Source organism: Odontesthes bonariensis, chromosome 6 (genome assembly GCF_027942865.1).
Source record: "Odontesthes bonariensis isolate fOdoBon6 chromosome 6, fOdoBon6.hap1, whole genome shotgun sequence".
Lineage (NCBI taxonomy): Eukaryota > Metazoa > Chordata > Actinopteri > Atheriniformes > Atherinopsidae > Odontesthes > Odontesthes bonariensis.
Genome location: NC_134511.1, coordinates 34,253,976 through 34,268,761, shown reverse-complemented (window position 1 = coordinate 34,268,761; position 14,786 = coordinate 34,253,976). Strand labels below are relative to the sequence as shown.

General features: G+C 39.7%; 1 protein-coding gene across 6 annotated transcripts in view; it reads left to right on the top strand.

The window, feature by feature from the left end:
* The first annotated feature begins 223 nt into the window (after nucleotides 1-223).
* The window catches only part of ep400 (E1A binding protein p400), a 31,963-nt gene continuing 17,400 nt past the window's right edge, over nucleotides 224-14,786 (top strand). For 4 of the 6 annotated variants that reach the window (XM_075468463.1, XM_075468460.1, XM_075468461.1 and 1 more), the window contains exons 1-23: nucleotides 224-412; nucleotides 1,698-3,053; nucleotides 3,155-3,262; nucleotides 3,393-3,477; nucleotides 3,735-3,854; nucleotides 5,484-5,878; nucleotides 6,259-6,558; nucleotides 9,129-9,314; nucleotides 9,410-9,550; nucleotides 9,667-9,739; nucleotides 9,990-10,027; nucleotides 10,123-10,180; nucleotides 10,253-10,342; nucleotides 10,845-10,958; nucleotides 11,043-11,233; nucleotides 11,320-11,497; nucleotides 11,577-11,713; nucleotides 11,826-11,995; nucleotides 12,220-12,394; nucleotides 12,490-12,626; nucleotides 12,781-12,967; nucleotides 13,386-13,555; nucleotides 13,700-13,887. In XM_075468463.1, coding sequence (XP_075324578.1) covers nucleotides 1,731-3,053; nucleotides 3,155-3,262; nucleotides 3,393-3,477; nucleotides 3,735-3,854; nucleotides 5,484-5,878; nucleotides 6,259-6,558; nucleotides 9,129-9,314; nucleotides 9,410-9,550; nucleotides 9,667-9,739; nucleotides 9,990-10,027; nucleotides 10,123-10,180; nucleotides 10,253-10,342; nucleotides 10,845-10,958; nucleotides 11,043-11,233; nucleotides 11,320-11,497; nucleotides 11,577-11,713; nucleotides 11,826-11,995; nucleotides 12,220-12,394; nucleotides 12,490-12,626; nucleotides 12,781-12,967; nucleotides 13,386-13,555; nucleotides 13,700-13,887 — 4,564 coding nt within the window. In that variant the 5' untranslated portion in view covers nucleotides 224-412; nucleotides 1,698-1,730. The remainder of the gene's footprint in view (nucleotides 413-1,697; nucleotides 3,054-3,154; nucleotides 3,263-3,392; nucleotides 3,478-3,734; nucleotides 3,855-5,483; nucleotides 5,879-6,258; nucleotides 6,559-9,128; nucleotides 9,315-9,409; nucleotides 9,551-9,666; nucleotides 9,740-9,989; nucleotides 10,028-10,122; nucleotides 10,181-10,252; nucleotides 10,343-10,844; nucleotides 10,959-11,042; nucleotides 11,234-11,319; nucleotides 11,498-11,576; nucleotides 11,714-11,825; nucleotides 11,996-12,219; nucleotides 12,395-12,489; nucleotides 12,627-12,780; nucleotides 12,968-13,385; nucleotides 13,556-13,699; nucleotides 13,888-14,786) is intronic. The other 2 variants (XM_075468464.1, XM_075468462.1) reach the window with 1 other exon arrangement.

Below are 14,786 nucleotides of genomic sequence, written 5' to 3'. Positions count from 1 at the left end.
TCATGGTTAAAATCAGCTCAAATAAATTACATATCTTACTGACATTCCACTTAAAACATTCCTATAAAGTTCCCTAAAATTATTTCAAAATTGTTAGATTAATGTGCTACCTTGTCACAGCACGGTTATTAAGAATAAGTAAATGATCTTTTCCGGTGCTCTCATATTTATAAGCTGTTTTGTTTACGTCATCTTTTCATACCGCTTCCGAAAGTTTGAACGACATCCGGGTCACACAGAAGGTTACTGCGGTCGCCATGTTGCTGAATGAAATTATCCTAGCTCCAAAACATTGAAAAGCGGTTAGGAATATCACTATTTTATATTTAACGCAGTAACACTCGTTACAGTATGTGACCATTTGTAAATATGACTTAGAATTTAAGTAACAACAGCAGAAGCCCCACTCCCTGTAAGTATCACCTTTTAGGTAAAACAATTATTTATTCATTAGCTGCTGGCCTGCTAGCAAAAACAAGCAAAAACAAGCTAACCAGCGGTGTTTGCTAGCACGCGTCTCGTATCAAGGCTTCGTTTAAATGATAGATTGTCTTATTATAAATACCACAGGTTGATATATAAAATTATGTTAGCTGGTTTTATGTAAGTTTGACCCAACCACTCACGCATACTTATTATTTCAGACTGCTGCCCGTATTTTCTTTCATTGCGATGCTACAAGACAGCGTTAGCCAGCGTAACGCCCCGGAGCAAAACTTGAAGTGGACGCTACTGTTAACTGCGTATCAATATGCCATAAGTCATGGCTACATACATGTGGTTCGTAACTGTTAGTTGTGAATGTGGTGTTATTTTGTTTTAAAGGTGGTAGTGTTACAAACCCCATAACTGAAGCTATTGTCGAAGGCTTACGTCAATGGGAAAAATCTCCATCGCAAGTATCATTTGTATTGACATGTATAACTTTTGATTAAATGCATGTTGACCTCAGCCTATTTAATAGTAAATAAGGCTAGGTTAGAGCTGTCATTTCCATTGTAGGATAGTGTGTGAAACGCCTGGCGATAGATATTTTATCAAGCGCACACAACTGCAAATTTAAGTAAAAATTAGTTGTAGTTTCATTACTTTAAGAACGTAGAGTTAAAACCTTTTGCAAAATAAATCCAACTTGTATATACTGAGTAGGTAGCCAGGCACATAACACTGCCTATTTATAAAAAGATCATATCGTATTTGTAAATCATAATGCATTATTAAAGTGTTATGTTCCTGCAATAATTTATTGAGAGTCCTCCCCGTTTATATTTTTTAGATAACATAGTGTAATTGCATTTACTATTGGCAATATGCTAAATTAATAAAAGATATATAGGTGATATAAAGAGAATGTAATATAATGGTTTAAGTAATTTCACATTAGATTATAATGAAATTAACATAACATTAAATTAACAATCTTAACTCAAAAGAGACAAAATTAATCAAGTAAATTATATTTGTGATAATCTAGAAGTGATTCAGTCATCAATACTTACATAATGACAATAATGTTAAAACATGAAAGTTTGGTATTGCTAAAAAGCACCTTTTATAAAGGATCTCTTTGAGTTGCAACTCTATAGACACCTTTAGAGAGGGCAATACTTGGATGAGCAACCAAACAAAACTGATTATTATTTGTCACTTTTAGTTGTTAAAGATCACTTTTTTTTTTTCTTCTGCCCTTGCCACAGATCATTGTGTTTATATAGTAACAGAGTCACGCAATGCACCATGGAAGTGGATCACAGAATATCCAACGACAGCTCCAAAAATCCAAGTCTGTCAGTGGGTCAGAAGCAGAGGAACAGCAGCAGCAGCCGTCTATGGCAGCAACACAGCAAGCTACAGTTAGCCACCCTCAATCTCCTGTGACCACTTTTTCTTCTGCAGCCAGCCCTTCAGCCCCCCAGTCACCCAATTATCAGATAATCATGAGTCGAAGCCCAGTCACGGGCCAGAACATGAACATCACATTACAAAATGTGGGACAGATGGTGACTGGTAACCAACAGATCACTCTAACTCCACTCCCCATCCAGAACCCAGCATCCCCTGGCTTCCAGCATACTACATCTCAGTGGAGGTTTGAACATGCTCCATCCTCCTACATTCAGGTCACCTCACCTGTACCTCAGCCCATTCAGCCCCAAAGTCCCACCCAGCATAGTCCAGTTCCTCTGCAAGGTGTCACAAGGCCAGGGGCTCCCCCAAATGCATTGGGAGTATGTGGACAGAGCCCAACACGATTTGTTGAAGCTGGCATGTTGGTGCGACAAATCAGTTTAGGCAGTCCGTCGGGAGGAGGCCACTTTGTTTATCAGGATGGGACAGGACTTGCCCAGATTGCACAAGCTTCATCCGGTCAGGTACAACTAGCTTCTCCAGGAGCACCGGGCTCTGTGAGGGAACGTCGGCTCTCTCAGCCTCATTCTCAGACCGGAGGCACCATCCACCACCATGGCCCTCAAAGTCCTGTTGCCACTGGTACCTCTCTCCCCACTCTGAGCAGCCCTGGTCACATTACCACTTCCAACCTACCTCCACAAATAAGCAGTATCATTCAGGGACAGCTGTCACGCCCTATGATATTTGAGAAGATGGCACAAGGTGTGGTTACAGGAGTAGGAACCACAGCTACAGCCTCTTTCAGCATACCTTCCTCCATTCCACCTTCTAGTTCATCCCTCACTAGTGCACCCCAAGGGATCCTCAACAATCCTCTTGCATCCAACAGCATGAATACAGGCACTGTGAAGAAGCATGTTCCCAAGAAGTTAGAGGAAATTGCTCCTTCTACCCCAGAGATTGCCCAGCTGAGAAAACAGTGCTTAGAGCACCATACCAAGAAGATGGACAGTCTGAAAGAAGTGTTCAAAGAATATCTGATTGAACTCTTCTTTCTGCAACACCTTCAAGGGAACATGATGGACTATCTAGCATTCAAGAAGAAGCCTTGTGTTCCCTTGTATACTTACTTGAGACAAAATGACTTGGACCTTGAGGATGATGAAGAAGAAGAGGAGCAGTCGGAGGTCATTAATGATGAGGTATTCCATTGGCTGGCTTTACACTGGAGGCTTATGCATTATTTTCACCCATTGAATATCGCGCCCCTTTTAAATCTTAAATCTTTTATTTATTTTTACAGGTAAAGGTTGTTACTGGAAAGGATGGTCAAGCAGTGACGCCAGTTGCCATAGCAACACAGCTTCCTCCTAATGTTTCTGCTGCTTTCTCTACTCCACAGCAGTTTCAGGTGAAAGAGGCAGTTGAAACAGAATCAAGTTGTTAATGATTTTAACTATGATTACATTTTTAATTGAATTTTATTGGAAATCTTTTATAACTAATTATCTTACTAATTCCTTGAGAATTTGTTTGTGCAGGGACACCAAGGAGCTGCTTCTGGCAACATTGCAAACCCTGGAGATATGGATGCCTTTAAGAGGCAACAGGCTATGGTGCAAGCAGGTAGGGCAAGGATCATAGACTCCTGTGTCTCTTACGTTGCTTTGTTTCCTCCCCGTTTGCTTTGTTTTTGTTTGTTTTCTTTTGTCCCTCTAATTGCTTCTGCTTTTAGATATTTGGCATCCTCAACTAGCGCTCTGTGTTGAAGTCTTAAACCGAGGAAGGAGAGGTGACCTGTAAGGTCGTCAGGAGGTCATTGCTCTGTGCCGAGTGCCTCTTTTTTTTTGCGTTATGAGGGTATTGTGTGTTTTAAATCCCAGATCAGGCTAAGAGGCACCGGATTGACGTTGGTCGCCATGGGCTGATTTTCCAGCATCCTGGTGTAGTTCCTTTAGGATCAGCTGGCGTTCCACTCCAGCAGCTCATGCCGACTGCGCAAGGTAGGAGTGCTACCACCAGGCCGCTCTGTGTTCTGTTCGATGCTGCTGGACCTCTGCCCTTTCTCAGACTAAGGAAACTTAAAAAAATAAAACGCATCATTCATCTTCTACAAAAAAAAACTCCAAGCGGCATCAACAAACTGATCTTCATCCATCTGCTGGATTTCCCAACAGTCCACAGGAAGATCAGGCTTAGCTGTTACATCTACCAGCTTTCTGTCAGGATAAATTGGGAAGAAGACGATCCATTTCTGAAGAAGAGTAGCCACTCATTGGGAAGATGCCATGTCTTATGATTTGATTTGATTCATTTATTTTTTCTTGTTGATCACCCGTCGTTATCCACTTTTTTCCACCGACGTTGTTCATCGCTTTTATTTGGCAGACCTTACCGTGCTGATGGATTGTACATCTAATTTGGAGGTGGATCTAAGAAAATGGAAACCCTGTGGGAATGAATTCACTTTCCAATGGGTTTTGCTTGTTTTCTCTTTTTATGAATCCACATCATGTTACCTTTTGGTTTCCCATTGTCTTTCCTTCACAAGTCTGTCTTTCGAATGTCCATCTTTGCACCATCAACATGGATTCAAAATCATCAAGAGTGTCTTTATCCCATGTTCACGTTAAGTTGATTTTCTTCCATGTATCATGACGTTTTATTCTGACTTGGCTTCTTTCCCTCGGCCTAAGTAGGAGGGGAATCATTTGGAGGAGTTTTGCTCACGGCACAGATTTTTGCGATTGTGGTGTTGTGGGTGTGTCAGGGCCAGGTGTTGATGGCGTCTAGGCAAGGTGATGAGACGTGCAGGGAGGTAAGGCAGGTGCTGCTTTAGTGTGCACAGCTCCGCTCAGGCCTGCTGTCTGCAAAACCCCATGTGTGTCCCTTTGCTCACCCTCTGTGCTTTGTCGCAATCTGAGACATCCAGATGTCTTGGTTAATGCAATAAATACATCACTTCATGCATGCTAAACATGCTGTTTTGTGAGTGTCCGCTTTGTCGTTGTTGTTTTTTTCCCCCTTTCCTCTCCCTGTCTCTTTTTATTTTTAGAAGTTATTTTTATTTTTATGTGTAACATTTCTATTTTCTCTCTAAAACTTCTTATTGCATGTACAATTTTGATGTTTTAACCACATTCTCTCAACATTTGAAATGCAATATTTTGGTTTTGCATTAATCAAAGTAGTGTTTTATTTGAGAGACATGTAGATTCTCATATTGATTTCCATTTCTTCTGTAATCATTTTGCTGTATAAGTTTCATTAGTTCCGCTCTGATCATCAGGGAGTAGTACACTACTGGTGATGTATGTCGTACATCTAGTTCATTAAGAGGAGGTTCCAGGAGCTCTGAAATCAAAAGCTCACACAGCTCTTTAAATGTAAAAGTACGAATGTATTACCTACTTTCTACATTCAAAATATATAAAGTCTACAAAGGGGTCTCTCAAATCATAATGAAGTGAAAATGCCAAACACTTCGTGGCATTTAAGCAGCTATATTTTCAAAAGAGAAGAAAAATACTTGTAAACACTTGGTTTTAGGTTTACAACTTAATTCTTACCATTTTTTCTCTGTGCTCTCTATACTATTCCTTTGTCCTATACTTTGGTTGACATGTACACAGGCGGGATGCCGCCTACTCCCCAAGCAGTCCAGATTGCAGGGCAGAAGCAGAACCAGCAACAGTACGACCATTCGAAAGGGCCACCGGTACAGAATGCTGCCAGCCTGCACACCCCTCCTCCCCAGCTACCTGGACGGTTGCCTCAAGGAGCCCTTCCAATTGCAGGCCTGCCCATGCAAATCCCTCAACAGGCTCAGTTAATGGAAAATTCAGCCCAGTCTGGTGGTCAGCTTCAGGCACAAATGAAAGTGCAAGCAAGTGGACCTGTCCTGGCCACAGTGAACCCCCATACACAGCTTCAGGCCCAGCTGCAGCAGCAGATGCAACCTGGTATTCATCTCCAGTTGCAGCCCCAGCAACAACAATCCCAGGCCATTCTACAGCCAGGACAAGCGGTCAGTCTTTGCCATACAGTTTTTTTTTTAAGCCTTTTCAGACATAACATGCATAACATGAAAGGCTCGTCAATCTGTTAAAGCAGTATGAATTTAGTTAAACATAGGCCAGGTTAATGTTTATGTTCCTCTTGGCTTGATTAAGACATGCGTGCAGCGGTGACAGAGAGAGCCTTTGGGCACACAAGATTGGATGGTGCATTAAAAAAAAGCAATAATAATAACAGATGATTTCTGTGTGCTTACACAGACATTAAGCTGAAACATTCAGTTGCCTACAGCTAAATGGAAAAGGATGTCTGTCTGAAAGGGATTATAGTCGATAAATGGTAGTACTGTAAATTTTATTTTAATAGATTTTTTCTCTCCCTTCTCCTCAGACGGTGGCACTTGCTCGCCCTGGAGTAGAGCCAAACCAGCCAGGTCAGAGGATTATGACCAACTCAATATCAATAACATCTGTGACTCCTGCTCCCCTGTCTGCTCCAAACTCCACACCAGCTCCACATACTGGAAGTTCTCTTCGTCCTCTTGGCTCCAATATCAACCCAAGCACCCAGTCCAAACTGACTGGAACCAACGGCATACCTGCAGTCAAAATAGGTGGCTTTGGTCAGAATACAACCATGCAGTCCTCTCAAGAAACTTCTCAAGATAAGCAAGTTGAACAGGCCAAACTGGTGAGTTTCTTAAGCACGTTGTTTGTTACAGGTGCTAACAAGTGATTTGAAGTCCTGCTTGAAATTGGCAGATCCCCTTTGAACGTGATTATTACACCTACAATGTGTGCACTGTTAATAGGCCAGTAAGTTTCCAGATGCAGTCCAACTCCAAAACATAGAAACCTGAATATAAATTTTATTTAGACTTTATAGATTTATAAGACAACACCAGTGTTTCCCATACATTGAGGAAACTATGGCGGCCCGCCATAGTTTCCTTTTGGCCGCCATAGTTTCCGAATCCCAATCGTTTGAAACAGCGATTTTTTTTTTTTTTTTTTTTTTTTTTTTTTTTTTTTTTTTTTTTTTTTTTTTTTTGGAAACACAGCGATTTCCTCGAAAACCAACCAATATGACTATACAACAGGTGAATTAGTAATTAAACATGTCCTAAAGTGTGCAATGTCAGAGTTTTGAAGTTTAGTGGCAAAAAAGGTTTATGTGTTATTAGTCGCTGTCGGGGCGATTGACACACGTTATAGATTAGTGGGTGCGCGTGCATAAAGATCAGCTGTAATCATCGTGATTTCGTTGACAAACATATTTTTTTGACCTATTTATATTCTGAGAAATAATGTGAAATTTGAGCAATGACGAGTACACTAGTATGTTGTCCGGTATGTTGCTTAAAAAAATAGTAAGCTCAATAGTTTCTGTTTAAAATAAGGTGTTTCATCCGTCCCGCATGTGTGTTTCAACCGTCCCGACTAGGCGGAGCGGGGTGAAGTTGGTTTTATATACGACATTCGCCTATTTTCCAGCTTTGTAATTGTAATAGCGTCACGAAAACCGCACCAATTAGCCTCAGGATGGTATTAATATTTACAGAAAACTAAGACTAACATACCACAGGCTTTATCAACTCACCAAAGTAAGCCTGAAAGATCAGAGTAACCGCGCCGAATATATTTCTAAGTGAACTACGGCAGCCGGAGCGCTTAGGGACCGTCGCAAAAGTGCAACGCCTTTTTTTGTTCTCACTGGATATTCAACCAATGAACACCAAACCACTTCGGATGGGTTTGTGAACTCACTATAAAGCTTTCAGTCTTTTAGTTTCCAGAAAAATCATTTTAGGTAGAACATTTACTCAGTGTGCATAGTTAATTCCATTTTAGATTTTTATTTTGTAATAGCTCTCTTGTTTTTAAAGATATCAACACCAAACCACTTCTGATGTGTTCCTGAACTCATTGTGTACTTCCCACACCCTTTGTTATCAAGGAAAACCTTTTCAAGTTTCTCAAAAAGGCATAAGTCCTCACTGTATATGATCCATTCATATTTTTCATGAAGTTTAGTTTTAACCTGTAAATATTTTCTATTATAATTGTTATCATTGGGTTTTAATGACAAGATGAGGTTTCCTCATAAGCCCACAAGGGTTTCTGACATCTCCAGCACACATTCCTTTTTTTTAATTTGTTGTGTTTTATTGTGTATTTTTTTGTTATATTTGAATGAATGTGTGCAAATCAATCAAATAAAATAAAATCTGCAGTCGCACAAATTTACGCAGCACAAATTCACGCCGCGTGAATTTACCCCCCCCCCCCCCCATAGTTTCCAAAAATTCTGTGGGAAACACTGCAACACTCTTGAACTAGTAAAACTATTGAGACATAACCACTGGACAATCCAACATTTGCAAATAGTCAACAGGGTCACAAAAATACCAAGAGAAAAGGTGTTGAATGCTCAGACATGAGGTGCTTTTGGATCACAGAAACCATTGCATAGTTTCTATAAATATGGAAGGGTGTCCCTTTGTCTTTGTCCATCCCCTCTGTAGAAACTGGTGCCAATAATATTTTTGTTGTACTGCTTTTATGGGCTCTTTCTTTAGCTCTTTTTTTTAAGATTAGGAGCATTCCCACCATGAGAGAAACCATATTTTTCAGAAGTGTTCTTGTAATTTGTGTAAACAACTCGAGTGTTAAATGCATGAATGCCTCATTGTTACGAAAATACTCGTAGCATCGGTAAATGGTCAGTATAGAGGACTGTTCTAAACATTAGCTTCTAAAACATGAAACAAACTGACATTGAAGCTTACCCTTCACTGAATCAAATGTGATGGAGAACTGGGTTTTGCATTACATCTGCGTACCTGTGTTCAATGTTACAGCTTATAAAGTTACACTGCAGTCCCCATAACACCCGAACAGTTCTTAAAAACTAAATATTGATCTGAAAATGGCTGTTGCCCTAGTAAAGAAGGCAGAAAATAACCACCTCTAAATAAGATTCATGGTGACTGCATTTTCACACACTGCTTCTGCACTTCAGTTTAGTTTATGTTTAAAATAAGGAAATCAAATATGTAATGTGTTATTATTTTTTTAAGACAGAATATGGACCAAATGATTTTTCTTTATAAAATGTCCTGATTTGTAAAATGTCAAATACCTGTATTTGATCAAATACCCTTTTTCTAATTGGGTTAGATGACAAAAGGATGGCTCTTTTTTTCTTTTTTCTTAGTCCTGGTCACAGTGACTATGTAACATGCTGTTTCTGTATCCCAGGAGAGTCAAGTGCATCAACGCATTTCTGAGCTAAGAAAGGAGGGTCAGTGGTCAGCCAGTAGACTCCCCAAACTTGTGGAGGCTTCACGTCCAAAGTCCCACTGGGACTATCTACTGGAAGAGATGCAGTGGATGGCAGCTGATTTTGCTCAGGAGAGAAGATGGAAGGAGGCTGCTGCTAAGAAGGTTTGGCAGACAGAAGAAATGTGAAATTACAAAGTATCACGACAGAAAAGGAGCAACCAGAGAAATGGATGTCTCTTTGTGTGTTTCTGTTGCAGCTTGTTCGCACATGTGCCCGTTATCATCAAGAGCAGAAGAAAAGTGAGGAGAGATTACAGAAAGAAAGAGAAATTCATCTGCGTCACATTGCTAGCACACTTGCCAGAGAAGTTGAATTCTTCTGGTCAAACATTGAACAGGTATGTATGTTTATATAATAATATGTTCTTATTTGTGACAATATTGTGATTGATGGATAGTCATTTTTCTGACCAGTCTAAATTAGTTATTTATTTGTTTTTGTTTTTCCTTCAAGGTTGTGGAAATAAAACTTCAGTTTGAAATCTATCAGAAGAAGCTTAAAGCACTTGGGCTGCAAAAAGCCACAGGTACGTCCCGCTGAGCAGCTACAGAAAATAAAACTATACTTCTGCTCTTTATTTTCCTACATGCGGTTGCCATGGCATGAGACTCTGGCTCTACAATTACTCACATGCAAATGTTATTTATGTTATCGTTCACAGTGGCTCTTTTTTTATTCTAACAAAATATTTATCATAGTACAAACTGGTGTTAAAATCTCCTGTCCCTTCACCTGTAACTTTTTTTTATAACAAACTTCTCTCACTTGGAATACAGCGCCTGGTCAGTCAGTGGCAGAAAAAGCTGAAAAAATGGTAGATATTTCTCTGACATTCAAATGAACAATAAAGCTGAAGCATATATCATGTGTAAGTCGTGTGTAAATGTTTACATTTTTTCCATTTAACAGGAGGTGGCCACTTCTGCTAAAAAAAGAAAATTAAGTCCATCCTTGAATGATGAAGATGGTACGTGCCAGCTGAGAATCATAGAGTCAAAATAGACTAATGTGGATATTTAAAGACTGTCATTGCTTTTAGTCACAGACGAAGAGAGCACCATAGAGGAACAGGAGGTCATGGAGGGAAAGGAAGACCACCAAACAGAATTGGTTGATCTTGCCAAAGATGGTATGTGCTTTTAATTTCCTATGAAAGTGTATTTATAGTTGTTGTCATTCTTTTATATAATTAGATTTATTTTAAAATGCATTCTGCTACAATTTCCAGTTTCCTGCATTAAGAAAAAAATTGCAATGAGTGAGGTGGCAGTACACATCTTGCAGTTGAACTATTTTTTGTCTACATAAATACACAAAGCCATCACAACATTAACTGAATGAAAGGTGGATTTGGGGTGTTGGTATAAACTGTTTAACTCCTGTTACGAAGGTTTGATGAATGAGGGACCTAAAACTTAAAACATTGATTCAACATACTGTTGGAAAAATATTGTGGGTGTGTGGCAAGTAGTGCAGTATCAATCTTTTCACAATCTCATTGTATACTGGTGCACAGTCGGTTCTAATGCTTCATATGCTTCTGAAAGTAGAGTTTATGCTTATATGCTGTTGTTGCTTACAGTGGTGTATTTGTCTGTTTTTCTGTTATTTATTTGATTTTGTGTTTTTAGCTGAGATGCCGCTGGATGCTTTGATGAAACAGTATGCGGGCGCCTATGCTGATGACTTTGAGTGGCCTCAACCTAGTTCCCATAGTGATAAGGATGACATGGAAGAGACTGAAGGTGCCTTTGCAATCAAAAATCACAAAGCATGTCCAACTTCATTTTTAAAGGTGAGGAATGTATATAATTTCTTGTCTTTTGCAGAAATGGAATGTCCTGCAAGCATTCCTCCTGAGGCGGTATTGATTGACTCCCTGCTTAGTGTGGACCAGTACCGCGGTGCTGACAAAGCCACGTCTTCTGACTCTGATGGGAAGGGTGGCAGAGACATAGCTGAAGTGGCTGCTGCCACGGAACTCATCCTACCTAAAGGCAGCCTCAGAACCACTTCATCCGTAAGATGCATCCAAAAAAAAAGAAATCTTTAGAAAAAAAAATTGTATCTTTTTTTTTTTTTTTAACTGATCTTTTCTTTCACTAGACCCGTAGCCCTGCGCCTTTACTGTTGCATGGGCTGCTGCGAGATTATCAACAAATTGGTGTGGACTGGTTGGTAAACCTTCGCAAGAAACACCTCAATGGAATCTTAGCTGATGAGACTGGACTTGGCAAGACTGTACAAACAGTAGCTTACATGGCCCACTTAGCAGGCCAAGAGGGTATGTTGCAATTTGAATATGCATATGATGTTATTACTTAGTACTTCTTTTTTTCTTATTATTTAGTCTTTGTCCACAGGCATCTGGGGACCCCATCTTATTGTAGTAAGAACATGCAAGTTGTTGAGCTGGGAACTTGAGTTCAAGCGCTGGTGTCCTGGTCTTAAGATTCTCCTTTACCTGGGCAACAGGAAGGAGCGCAGATCTAAGAGAATGGTAATTTTGTGGAATTTAAACCCATATTTATGAGATATTGTAATATAAAAGTCATCTCTTCAACAATCAGTGGTTTTAAATGTAGTGACATTGTTTTCTTATTGCTTTGCAGTGGTGGGAGGAATCAAACGGCTTCCATGTGTGCTTGACATCATACAAGCTGCTGATGAAAGACCAGAGCCATTTTCTGAAGAGAAGATGGAGGCATCTGGTTCTGGACGAAGTGCAGCTCATCAAAAACATTACAGAGAAACACTGGGAAACAATCTTTGCTCTCAAAAGGTAAGCGAGATGGTAAAGTTGACATGATGACTTTGATGGTGTAATCTGTACTGATGATCATAATTAACATGCTTTTTGTTCTAATGATGACATCATTAAGAGCTGTAGGGTGGTGAAGATATGCAAAGGCAGTTGTGCCTGTAGTTTTGTTTATTTGACTGGATTATTGTCTCTTGCTGACTTCTTATGAGACTCCCCTGACTGAGATATTTTCCATCCTCCAGTGAACAGAGGATTCTTCTTATCAACACGCCTCTGCAGAACACTCTCAAAGAGTTGTGGACTATGATTCACTTCCTGTTACCAGGAATCACCAGGCCCTACTCTGACTTTCCTGTTAAGGCAAGCACAGATCAGAACCAGGACTATTGCCACAAACTGGTCATTCGCCTGCACAGGGTGAGTATAGTGTCTACATATTCCGCTGCCTACTGAACTCTCTAATGGGATTTGCATCACCTGCATTTGAAATACTCTTTTGCTCCCAACTTTAGATGATCCAACCATTCATCTTGAGGCGGTCCAAAAGAGATGTTGAGAAACAGCTTCCCAAGAAATATGAACACATCCTGAAGTGCCGTCTCTCTAGCAGACAGAAGAGCCTTTATGAGGATATTCTCACTCAACCGGGGTCAGTTTTTTATTTTTTTTCTCAACCCAACAGCTGTAATAGGATTTCAGAGAATTCAACCAACACTTTAAACAGTGGCTGATGACCACTACAGATGAGTTGGGTTGAACACATGTGCTGCAGTTTTAAAACATTTCTTCTTTGCTTCCTTTAGAGCTCAAGAGGCGCTGAAGACGGGTCATTTTGTCAGCGTGCTTCAGGTTTTGATGCAGTTGCAGCGAGTGTGTAATCATCCTGAGTTGGTGGCACCTCGAGAGACCAACAGCTCCTATTTCTGTTCCTCTCTCCAATACAATGCTCCATCGCTGGTGCTTGAAGCTATTGAGCATGACTCAAGCAAGGTATACACTTGTGCTGATAAGGTCATAGAAAACAACATTATTCGCTTGATGAACTCTAAAATTGATCAATGACCATTTGGGAGAATAGTTGTAATTTTTTCAAATACAGTATATAGTTGTGCCTATGTAAAGATGTTTTTTCTTGCTTTCTACACATTACCAAGTACTGTAGATACATTACGTATCAGTGCACAGGCAACAGATGGTACTTTGGGCCCGGTCAACATCATATTGCCCACGTGATTTGTCAGTTCTAAAACCAATGAATGCAGTGTTAATTGAATACTCTGGCCCCTTCTTATCTATTTATATTATTTCTATTATTTTATCTTTGTGTCTTTTTAGTTAATTTTTAAAGAATCTCTCTTAATAGCTACACTTTGATTGTTTTATTTGGTCTTTTCCCTTACCCTTCCAGATTGCCAACATGTCCATATTTGATCTAATCAACAATGAGAACAAACTGACTCGTTACCAGACTGAAGAGTCAGTACCCAAACTGAAGATCACTCAGCAGCTCATAGAGGAGATCTACACAGGTCCAGACCCACCACAAAGACCTAAGCCGTGCCCGATAAAACCCATGAGGTCAGCACAAAATTCGGCCCTGTTTAACTTAACACGATGCATGTGACAATCCTTAGTAGATTTAAAATTACTATTAAATGTTACCCCAACATTGTTACAGTTGTGTTCTCAGACTTGCATGATGTAACCTCCATCTCTTTTCAGATTGTTTCAGCCTGTGCAGTATGGTACAAAGCCAGAAGGTCGATTTGCTGCCTTTGCTAATGTAGCAGGTCAGCGTCCTCCCACCAGCTCTCCCCCAAGTAGTACTTCTTCTACCACCCTCAGCCAGTCAGGCCAGACAAGAGGCAAGTCCCCCGTCACCACTGCAACAACGACACCCACTTGTCTTGGTAAGTTTTTAGGGTCAATGTTACATAAAGGACAGGGAATTAGATTTTTAACAGTGGTTACAGGATTCCTGATGATAAACACATCACATTTTAAGAATAAACTTCATCTTCTTTGGTTTTTTTGGTTGGGACTTTCACCTCATGTGCTTGTGATATGTGCATTATGCAGTGTTATGCTGCATGATTGAGATGCTATTTTGAATTGAATTTAACTTCATTTAATTGGTCATGCACACAACAAAATTAACACTGCTCATATATTCATACATGGTTATCATTTGTATTTGCAGCACGTATGTAGTGTGCTTCTGTGTTGAAAACTCATACTCCTTCATCTTTAAGGAGGATTTTATTTTACTTTCACAGACAGATTGCAGTGGTCATAAAGTATTCATGTGTTTAAATTTATACTTTCATGCAGCAGTGGTGGGTTGGCAACATTGCTTTTCTGTAATGGCTCCCTATGTGAAACAAATGTAGCATTGTGAAGCTGCTACAGCTTTCCAAGCCCTCAATCACTGTCTCTCTTTTATTTATTTATTTTTCCCTTCTGTGTTATTTGATAGCTACTTGCTCTGGTCCCTTGTAATTGCTTATTGATTTAAAGATTTGTAGAAAGTTGTAGTGATATATTGCAACTGCAATTCACTGCATTTCTGTCACAATAGAGAAAATGGAAGAAATGCCTCCATTTTTGTTTGAAGAAAAATGTATAATTGTTTTACCGGCCATAATTACTTCAACACCTAAGTGACTTTAATCCTTGCAGTTTTAACAAGAAATGACATCAGTGAAGATAAGTTTAGTTGATAATGAATATGGTGCCCTCGTCATCAAAGCCAGCAACTCCATGTGTGGAATTTTTTTATTTTTTTTTCTTCACTGTAGACAAAACCATT